The sequence below is a fragment of the Carya illinoinensis genome, chromosome 3 (genome assembly GCF_018687715.1).
Source record: "Carya illinoinensis cultivar Pawnee chromosome 3, C.illinoinensisPawnee_v1, whole genome shotgun sequence".
NCBI classification, from domain to species: domain Eukaryota; kingdom Viridiplantae; phylum Streptophyta; class Magnoliopsida; order Fagales; family Juglandaceae; genus Carya; species Carya illinoinensis.
In genome coordinates this window covers 5,868,071-5,879,241 of record NC_056754.1, presented here as the reverse complement: position 1 = coordinate 5,879,241, position 11,171 = coordinate 5,868,071, and the positions used below count along the sequence as shown (strand labels likewise).

Genomic DNA, 11,171 nt, shown 5'->3' with positions numbered 1-11,171 from the left:
TTAAGTAGGTTCTACAAAAATCACTTCATTAGTTTAATTTATTATTATTTATAAAAAATTTAACTCATTTTAATTCAGTTCAATATTTAAATGTAATTTAATAATTTAAAAATTAAGTATTTAAATATTATATTCGGCCTATGATGAAATGACCAGGAATATGCAAACCACTGACCAGGACTTAAAAAATTGGGAACAAGCTTGCCATTAGTCAAGTTCGATACTAATCAATGCCGCGTGCATGAAACGCTTAGAAATGTCAAGAGTTCCCATTCTATACGGCACATGCCACTTTAATTATCAATTGACCAAGTCAAAGCCCACTACTTTTATTATCATGCTCCACAGGACTTGAGAACTCATACCATTTCCATCTTCTTTCTCTATGTTTACTTCCAAATCTGTCTCTCAAAATGGCAATGCATACCCATCTCGTCCAAATCATCACTTTGTTCGCCATGATAATATCCATAGGCTTAATCCACTTTCCATCATCTTCATACGCAAACAATGATGAAAAATACCGCATTTGCGGCACGCTATTTGTCTGTGCGGGCATTCCGAACCTCGGTTACCCTTTCTGGTGGGGATTAAATCGGTCGAGAGATTGCGGTCATCCGAGCTTTGAGTTGAACTGTAGCGGCGATGCCCCACAGCTCAAGATCGCGAACATGAGTTACAGAGTCCTTGGAGTCAACAACCCGTTGCGGACTCTGACGGTTGCCAGAACGGATTACTGGAAGACCATTTCTCCTCCTCAGATCGTTAACACCACGATAGATCACTCCCTCTTTTCTTATGGCCCGAATGCGACGACGAACCTGACGCTCTACTACGATTGCACCGTTCCCGATTCTTCGGCAAATCAGACTGATGTTCAGTTAGATTGCACAGCAAACAATACCGATGTTGCCAGGTACAACGTTAGTAGCCTGTTGGGCATGTGCAAAAACAACGTTAAAGTGCCAGTTGCGCAATCTGCAGCTCATGTTGGCTATTCAACTGAAGCTGCTCTGATTGAAGCTATTGATGGTGGATTCATGTTGAAGTGGGATGCAAAGAATAGCATGTGCGATGATTGTCGAAATTCCGGCGGGCAGTGTGGGACTTCTAACTCGAGGGGAAATGATTTTGCTTGCCATTGTGCAACTGGGACATTTACGCCGACGTGTACAGGAAAAGGTACGCATCCATTTTCTCTGGCTCTTCATATCTCATTATTTTCATGCCTATGTCGTATGGATTCCGGCCAGGTACTAGTATATAGATTTGTCTCTAGTACCTTTGGCTTCTTTCTTTTCCCTTTAGAGTCCTTTTCCTCGTTAAATCCCCGCTGAATAGGATCATCATTCCGATGCGGTTTTCGAGTTCAATATTATGTATATAGCATAGTAGTTGATTTGCACGGTGATCCAGATTAACACGGTGGGATGCTGCATAAGATGCAGTAGGGAATCCATCGAGAAACTCCATGTTCTTCATTGTTGAAAAAAGTTTGCAATTAGCTAAAGTTGAAATAGGAAATCCAAATCATCACCAGATATTACAAATGAATACAGCTACCTTGCCGGCCAATCTTACAGCTGCGTTTGACCGTTAATTAATTTAAAATTTCTTTTTAATTTTTTATAATAATTAAGAAAATTATTTTTAATATATTGACATATTTTTTTTATTTGTTTAAAAATTAAAACTATTTAAATATGTGAAAAAAAAAACGACACGCCCAGCGGTCTGGGTGGCAGCGTAGCACTACTCGTTACAAATAGCCTATCAAGTCATGATATAATATGAGAGGCCAACACGTCAAGAATAGTTACTTTGAACGATGAACCTAAGGTCTATTTTAATACTCTTTTTGGTCCCACCAACTCCTCTAGCTAATTGGTCTTGGATTATGTCCAAGTCCTATTCACCCACAACCACTTTCCAGCTAAAAATAATCCGACGTGATTTTGGCATTAAGCAAACATTATTTTCTTAATTATTAAGTAAAAATAAAAAAAATTGACCAATGAGACACTGTAGCGGTCAACTTGGGGCGGCAGACCAGCTCTACTATTTTTCTTCACCTTATATTTTGCCTCGTATGAAAAGTGGTTATTTTTCAACACGACTTTCGATCGCATCAATATATACAAGACTTTCTTTTCGTCAACTCTTAATTTAACAATGCATACTCCCATTTCTTTCTACCATTAAGACATTGTGTTTATTGTAAACCTTTTCAACGCATACTTATGAGAAGACAAGTGGCAGGGACATAAAAATAATATATATATAATTTGACGTAACTTCATTTTATCTGTTTAATTTATTTATATTAAAAGTAAATTTTTAATGTAATGTATCACATCAATCAATGTTAATTTATATGTTTATATTTATATAATCACTTTACAACTAAAGTAATTCTCTTATAAAAAATACTCTATTGTATAAAGTTTTATAAAAGTAAGTTTACGATATGTGATATTGTGATTATTTAAATTTTTTTTTTTTTAAATTTAAAAGTGTTAAAAAAAAAAAGATGAAAAAAAAAAAAAAAAACTTTACCTAGGCGGGATCCCAGTCGGGTCCCCCATATGTAAGTGTAGAAGCACTCTGTTGGGGCTTATGGATAATATATAATAATAATTATGACTGCTGCTGCTATAAACAAGTCTTTAACTTTCTGTGTTCTTGTTGTTGCAGATTGGTGGAAGCACAAATTGGTGCTTATAATTCCAATTGGTATGAAGATCATCTTCATAACCTAGAGTATTATTTATCTCTTTCTTTCTTGCTCCAACGTTGAATGAAAAGCCACATCTTTATATTTTTTTGGTGCCTTTATGAAATGTTTGACATGAACCCTTTTTTACTTGTTGGATTGACTTACAGGTGTGGTTGGGATTGCAGTAATCTCTTTGGGGGTTATGTTTAGCGTTAAGAGACGACGCTCGTCAAGTAATGCAACGGCCGGAGTGAACAGAGATGCAAAGAACGATCACATGGATGCTGAAGCAATGATAAAGAGCTATGGATCAGTTGCACCAAAGAGATACACTTATTCAGCTGTGAAGAAACTGACCAACTCATTCAAAGATAAAGTAGGACGAGGAGGATATGGTGTTGTATACAAAGGAAAGCTACCTGATGGGCGTGTCGTGGCGGTGAAAGTCCTAAGCGAGTCCAAAGGCAATGGAGAAGAGTTTATTAATGAAGTTGCTAGCATCAGTGGAACATCACATGTCAACATAGTCACACTTCTAGGTTTCTGCTATGAGAAGACTAAACGAGCTCTGATCTATGAATTTGTGCCTAATGGATCTCTTGATAAGTTCATATATGACGACGGATCTTCGATTACAAAGTGCCACTTAGACAAAATCATCATGTTTCAAATTGCAGTTGGCATTGCTCGAGGACTAGAGTACTTGCACCGTGGTTGTAGGACAAGAATTCTGCATCTCGACATAAAACCTCATAACATACTTTTGGGTGAAGATTTATGCCCAAAAATCTCAGATTTTGGCCTTGCTAAACTTTGCAAAACAAAAGAGAGTATTGTGTCGATGACGGGCATGAGAGGAACAGTAGGATATATAGCACCGGAGGTATTTAGTCGAAGCTTTGGTGGAGTCTCTCACAAGTCTGACGTCTACAGCTATGGCATGTTGGTTCTTGAAATGGTTGGTGGAAGAAAAAATTATGATGGTGGAGTGTCTCATACCAGCGAGATATACTTTCCACAATGGATATATAACAAACTCGAAAGGGATGAGATTTTTTATACTAGTGAGGATACGAGGGAGGACGAAGAAGACATTGTGAAAAGAGAGGTTGAAGAAGACATAGTAAAAAGGATGATAATGGTGAGTCTATGGTGCATTCAGACAAATCCTGTAGATCGGCCATCAATGGGTAAGGTGATTGAGATGTTAGAATGCAACTTTCAGTCCTTGGAAATTCCACCGAAGCCATTCCTGAATTCGCCAGCTGCAAGATCACCAGAAAATTCTTCCACCCCTTCGTAGTCTTGAAATCCAACTGGATATATACAATTGTATGATGGGATCCAGTTTTGTCTTTTTCTTTTCCAAAAATTAAACCGGTTGCGTTGATATCACATTAAGAAATCCACTTCTTCTTCGTCTTCTTCTTTTTTTTTTTCGGTGAATGGAACCAAATGGAGGTAATGTGTTAAAGAATATAACAAAAATAATTAAATCTAATTCTTCTTATCAATTTAACTGTTTAAAACAAATGATAAATTTGAAACCTGATTCTACATTCCACTTCCTTTAATTAAATCTTCCGTTGGGCCTACTCATTGAGTGAGGATGTTAAGACAAATAGAAATAATTAAATCTTTTATCTTTTTATATTTTAAATTTGACCGTTTAGATATTTAAGACAAGTAGTGATCTCGCGTAAGGTTTCAAGGGCATGGTGTACAACTCGGTATATGCCACCAAAAGGTAGATTTTTGGTGTCTTAATTAATTTATTACTCCAAAATATAAAATTTCCAGAATCAATTTCTGTTTAGGGAATGCATTTTAATAAATGACTGGAGCGAGCAACTATGAACAATTACATGATTAAAGAGTCGATACGGTTGACACGGGTTTCTGCTAACAACATACGATCAAGACAAAGAATCAAAGAATTTGGAATTTATGTAGAGGCTAATATCTCTTAGCTCCTCCGCATTCATTGAGACTGTTTCTGCTTTTCATTAGATTCTGCTGATTGAACTGTCTTTCCGTTCTTCTTCTCATACTCCTGCTTCAGTTCCTCCAAATGCTTGGACACCTAATCATTATATATTCAGACATACATGAATAACCAAAAATAAAGAAATGTGAAAGAAAATCCAGCAGACTACAACTAAAACCAAGCATTTCAAGCTCCTGATAAAAGCCTGCATGGCAATCTTATAGATTCTGTTTCAAATATTTTAAATATGTGGAGTCCCTACATAGCTTAAGGGGGTCAGATCACATGGCACTTCGGTCCTCACTAATCCCACTAGAAACATAGTGCAAGAGCAAGTTAGATAAGCAACCTACGTTTTTGTTCTTTGCAGCGCCGGGGGGAGGGCAGGGGGCCAATTGAATAATTGAATAGACATTTAACTAGACATATAACATATATAACAGAAATTTCCATATACTCAACTTCAGCTTCGCCCCACATGATGTCATGAACATCCCAACCCCAACATGAGAAAACTAAAAGGAACCGTTCTGTTCTACAAAAAATCACTGTATATAAATTCAAGAAATATGGATCGACTTCTTTTTTATTTTCTCAGCTCACTGAAGGCACTTAAATTCCTTGTAATAAAAACCATCGCCAATGCATCTCCACGGAAATTGCTAACATAGACAGACACTTAAAAACCCATATTATAAATCTCAAGTAGGATGCCAAAGTGCCATTTACATGTAAGCCAACTTAGTAGTTCAGAGTATGTCTACACAATGAAATAATTAATTGAATAATGCTAGCGTGCCTCCTCATTTCGACCGCTTATACATTTAGTTTTTTTTTAAAAAAATTTTACTTACTGATTAAGAGAGTGACTATTAGTGTATTTGTATTTTTTTTTTTACTTTTTAAAAATGTTCAAAAATGTTCAAAAATATGAAAAAAAAAAAAAAAAAGGATTTTACTTAGGGGGCATGCCCAACGGTCACTGCTGGGCAGCACCCTAGCAGTACTCTAATTAATTATATATGCATTGAATCATCCTGGAGTGGTATTTAAATACCCTTAGTATAAAACGCTGAACCTTATGTGAGATGTTGAAGATTTATTTTGGCGTTAATGTCATGGTGCATATGAGAAGAAAATATAAAATGGCTTGAATAAACTAAAAATATCAGATCCAAACATAAACCCGCATCATTTAAAGGTGAAAGGGACAAAAGAGGGAACCTTGATTGAGTAGGCCAAAGGTAATAACGTGTCTGGATCCATTGCATCCTCAGGGAAGTTACGCAAAGCATGTATGAGTTTCTCAAAAGGTAATTTAGTCTAATAAACAGAAACAAAAAACCATTAAAAGCAGGAATTAAAGTTATTAATTCAAATCTAGAGCAGAAATTACCTCTGATACTCACCAAATCATCAGCACAATACTTTAGTAGGGCCAAACCAACCTTAAAAACTATCCTAACACCCTGGCAAATAAAAATGCCAGATAAATAGCAAGTTCCTAAAGCTTGTAAGGAAAAAATATGGTATTACCAATCACTAACCTCATACAAAAAGACATCCCAAATTCGAAGAGCCAAATGGAATGGAAAAGAGTATGAGAAGACTGTTATGAACCACTGACTTGCATACATGCTGGGATTTATCATCTCTTGGACAAAATGCTCCCCCAGCTTCGGCAAATGCTCTTTCACCAAGTGATCAAACTGAAAAAGATACTGTTGTACCAGAGGAAGCCCCACCTATAACAAGCATATCATAAGAGATTCAGAAATCAAATATATATTACTCACTGCAGTAAAATTAGTAGGAGGCGTGACCTTTCTCCCCGTCACATTTTACCTTTTTTGTCTCTACCAACTTCTAAAATATGCACCTAAAGTCGGCATTTATTACATCTCAGACAACTGGGGTAGAAGAAACAAATTAAAAATGCTTATAAAGAGGAAATTACATTTTGCAACCACCCCTAAAGTACCACTTCTTTTGTTCTGTGCGCCCTAACCTACTGACAGGTCTCAATCTAGACCCTCAGTTAAATCTCATGATTTAGATGGACAAAAATGAGCCATGTGTCACAATCTTAATGGCAAGATTTTAGCAGAGGGTGTGCATCAAAACCCATTAGTCGTTTAGGGCAAACATCACAACTTTCCATACTTTATCGTGAAAATTACAAATAGAGTGGTGGTTTGAGAGTGCAAAATATAACTATTCCTGCTTAAAACAATAATAATTTACTACTGGACAAAAAGAATCTAACCTCTCATATTTATACCGTAGAATATCCTTTCCGGCACCGAGCATATGGTAATATATAAGATACCATATATAGACATATAATCTGGCATAGTTTGAAAATTATTTTGAAGCAGCTCCAAATTGATTCGTACTAAGCCACTTTAGCACACTATTTATCATAGTAAAATGTGAAGCCCCGTTTCCTTAGCCAGGACATGAACATTAAGTAAAACAAACTTTAAAGCTCCACACTAATGCAGTGAAGTGGGTGTAATGATGCGGACCAATATTAAGCAAAAAAGTCAACACACAACCCAGCACGCCTATTGTTCATGATTTATTAAAGGAACATGATGGCTGGCAATCCTTCATTTTGATATTATTTGATAAACAACTAACTCACATGATAAAGTTGCTTAACCGTATTATTTTATTGATCTACCCATATCCAATTCATCATATTTTTTTTTCTAAACTAAAGCCCCCTCTTTTTGAACTATCAAAGGAAAGAAAAACAACTTCACCTCTTATATTGATTGAAATCCCCTCAGACTGACCTAGCAATTGACCGAAAGTCATTGTTATAACCTAGCCTTTTTCAGGTGCCAAGCAAAGCTTAGCACTCCCCTAAGAGTGAGAATAAGATGTTCTTGGTAGAGAAGAGTTTACCTGATATAAGCCTTCCATTGGGGCATGGACAGCTCCTTTCAATAATGCGACCAATAACCAGAAAGCGTCCTCTTCACTCATATAAAGAAGTAACAGACCAGCTAAAAAACCCATTCCCTGCATTTCACTCCATGCCATTCAGTATCATAGACACAGTAAATAGTACAGTAATCAAACATTTAACAATCAAACCTGAACATATCCAACATCTCTGTCAAAGACAGAGTATGCCTTCAAAACATTGTAAAGGGACCTTTGACCAGGTCCATGTCTCCGCTGGAAGAAAACATGTGACGGAAACGTACGAGAAATGTCTCGTATTATGTCTAGTTCTGAAGCTGATGTTTCATATATCACCAGTTGCTGCATGAACATAAAGTCTCATCAGCATAGCATTAATATATGTGTATGTGCTGTGCAAGGAAGAAGAGCATTAAATGAAAATAAATCAGAGTGTTTAAAGAATCACCCAAAGCCAAGAACATTGATTCCAGTTGGGAAGGAAAAAAGCAGATTTTGTTAGGATGCTGAACAGCAAATGAGCAGTGCTGCTGGTCCTCTTTCTTAAGAAGTCATCGAAAGACTTATTGAACTTCACATTATCTAGGTGTATAGCACTATCTAGATGTCAAGTTGACATCTCAAATCTATATAAAGTCTATCCAGGTTCTACGAAAAGTGTTTGCACTCTTATTATGTTAAGTTTCCTCGTGCTTGAGCATGCATTGAAACGTGTCTGGAACTATAAAATAAACTAATTTTAATATTTCCTTCTGATAACATTAACAATAGCTATTTGCTTTGCTACTAAAATTCTGTATGCTCATTATATGTATATGGGAGTTACCACAAAAGAAACATGCTTGGAAATTTTTCCATTTGTAATTTTTTTAAAGATTTTTCCATTTTCCTCGCAATATATATTTATCCCAAACTATATCATGGCATACATTTTCATTTTAGTGCTCAGTTATTCATATTCAATGAAATTTACCTCAATTATCTTTACCCAATAAAATTTGATAATTAACCCAGGCAGGCCAACATTAGGTCAGTCAAGCAAAGACTACTGGACTTTGAGTCAAAATCTTTTGGTGCATGAAGTTATCAAAACCAGGTCAAACTGCCATATTAAAAACCAACTCATGCAGTTCATGGAGATATATGAGGAAATGGTCATTGTAAAAATGCTATATCTTCCACTTATCATGTACAATAATTGTCAAGGCTATTACTTATCAAAAAAAAAATTGTAAAGGCTATTTATCAGGGCAGGGAAAGAGGCATACCTCATAAACCCCTGGGTTCATCAGCAAAAGGTCCCGACTTCCAGAGATCAGCTGCCAGACAAGACCTCTTAAACAATCAGGGATTCCTTTCCTTATACGCCTTTTAACAACATGAGGTTTTCTCCTAACGTAATGCTTCCAATCACTCCCTCCAACCCCAATCATTTTCCTCCATTTTCTAACCCTTCTTTCCTCCCTTAAGAGAATCAATACCCGTGTTAATGAACAAGATGGATGAGTAGTAGAATTGGGACAAAATGAAGTGGTTGATCCATCACACATAATCCTTCACCATAAAAGTTTATGTGATTTTAGGAAAAGAAAAGCATACCTCTCATATTCATGAGCCGACCTGCCTCTTGTTAAACCATCAGGAGATGTATTAAGTTCCTGCTTTACAAATCCAAATCTGTCCAATGCTTTTGGTGAAGGAACTGGACCTGGTTCATAGTCATCTATTCTTTTCTTTTCCATTCCACTATCTCAGACAAGCTCTCACACAGCTAGAGGATAAAGTTAATAACTTTGTTTTCCTTAACATGACAACATATTGACCAATTTCAGATCACATCCTCTAGTAAAATGTATACGAGCGCGTGTCCATGAATATGACAGCAAGCTATAAGCTTTTAACTGTTAAAAATGATAACAAGCCGGTAAATTACAAAATTTATGACAGAGAAATCCCTATGTAGAACAGCTACCTGCGAGAATACAATCATATCCAACTATCAATGAATCGCCATGGTCAACAAGGGAAGTAATTTCCAAGAAACAGATTATACAAGAATTAAATACCAATGCCCATAATGAAAGATGTTCGGGTCATGCCACTAGAAGACAACATGACGCGTATTTGACATTAAAGAATCGGTATAGAACATTGTTCTCGGCTTATTCCTAATATGCAAACTAACCAATTAGTTCAATAATATGCAAGTTAGCTATAATAACTCATCCAAAACCGCAACAAAAGAAACGAAATGGAAACTTGAAATAATCCAAATTTACATGACTAAACTATGTAAATCTCAACTTAAATTAAGTGCAGGGGAGACAGAATGAAACGGTAAGGATATGTGATATGTGAAAATACTAACGGTAAAATGGAAAAACACAAGTCTTTTGCATTATTATAAATTGGGTCTCGCTAAATTACCAATATCTCAACAGATTGAGAGAAAAAAGATCAAAGCCTAACGCAGAAGATGAGAACACCAACCTGGGTTATTGAGAATTGTAAGAGTGGGAGCGAAGATGGGCTTCTCCTTCTTCTTCTAGTGTATATTGTTGATTGTTTTATACCTGTGCATAAATAACTATTCAGGGAAGAAAATATCTGAGAAACCCAATGTAATTGAAGGAATGGTGGGTTTATTCCTTTGTGTCCCTCTCAAGAGTCGAAATCCAATGGACCTATAACTCTAGAGCATTCACATTGGTCTATGTATATGCATATGTAAAGTCATATTTGCATAATATGAGCCTAAATTTATCTACATTAGATTATGCATCTTCAAATATTTGCATAGCTATGAACAGTACCTTTACATGTTTAAAGATCTACTATTCACTCTCCAAAACATATTCTATTCATTCTTTTTCTCTCCTCCCACTCTCTTTCTACATATTTTACCTTTAAATATTTTACTACATATTTTACTCATTCACTTTCCAAAAAATATTTTACTTAAATATTTTACATATTTGAATATCAAACCCTATTAAAAAAAAAAGTAAAAAAATAAAATAAAATGATAATATTTTATTATTATTTTGTCTCAAATTTGCATAAGCCAATGTAGAAATTTTGCTTGTATGGCAAATTGAATCTCTAAAAAATGTGATTTTGCATATGCATATGCCTAAACCAATGTGAATGCTCTAAGCATTTCTCGGCGTAACAATTGCGCCTGATTGTTTAACAGCAGTGACGCCAATGATTTGGTTTTTTTTTTTTTTTTTTTTTTTTGGGCCGGAGGAACCGTTGAAAAATGGTATCGTAAGAGGTATTTGCCGAGGCAGTGCGGGTCTAAACGAAACTGTATCAACAATGTCGATTGAGTCGCTTGTCGAGGCAACCACCCTGGATCGAATGCAGGACCCGAATTGAAGGTCCGGTTATACCCGATCCTATCACCTTCGATAATTTCTCCTTAATTTTCTTCTTTTAGTTAAGTTGTCCAACATCTTTACATAAGAATTGTAGAAAAATGCTTTTACGTTTGGGCCTTCTGTTTAAATCATTGTCAATGTAAGGTTTAAT

At 35.9% G+C, this 11,171-nt stretch overlaps 2 protein-coding genes across 5 annotated transcripts; one reads left to right on the top strand and one right to left on the bottom strand.

Moving 5' to 3' along the window:
• The first annotated feature begins 288 nt into the window (after window positions 1–288).
• On the top strand, window positions 289–4,134 carry LOC122302829 (LEAF RUST 10 DISEASE-RESISTANCE LOCUS RECEPTOR-LIKE PROTEIN KINASE-like 2.5). Its single transcript, XM_043114265.1, has 3 exons — window positions 289–1,182; window positions 2,695–2,733; window positions 2,884–4,134. The coding sequence occupies exons 1-3, from the start codon at window positions 414–416 to the stop codon at window positions 4,017–4,019; spliced, it is 1,944 nt and encodes a 647-aa protein (XP_042970199.1). The 5' UTR covers window positions 289–413; the 3' UTR covers window positions 4,020–4,134.
• A 315-nt stretch (window positions 4,135–4,449) lies between these two features.
• Window positions 4,450–10,330, bottom strand: LOC122302832 (EVI5-like protein). 4 transcript variants are annotated; one of them, XM_043114268.1, is made up of 9 exons: window positions 10,128–10,328; window positions 9,237–9,609; window positions 8,906–9,101; window positions 7,809–7,979; window positions 7,617–7,733; window positions 6,251–6,448; window positions 6,113–6,172; window positions 5,928–6,026; window positions 4,450–4,799 (listed from the first exon to the last, which is right to left on the bottom strand). In XM_043114268.1, the coding sequence occupies exons 2-9, from the start codon at window positions 9,377–9,379 to the stop codon at window positions 4,698–4,700; spliced, it is 1,086 nt and encodes a 361-aa protein (XP_042970202.1). In that variant the 5' UTR covers window positions 9,380–9,609; window positions 10,128–10,328; the 3' UTR covers window positions 4,450–4,697. The 4 variants fall into 4 exon arrangements, 3 of the variants coding, with proteins under 3 accessions (XP_042970202.1, XP_042970203.1, XP_042970204.1); XM_043114269.1 differs by having other exon boundaries at window positions 9,237–9,538; XR_006240529.1 differs by having other exon boundaries at window positions 4,784–4,799; window positions 6,100–6,172; window positions 10,128–10,330.
• Window positions 10,331–11,171: the final 841 nt, after the last annotated feature.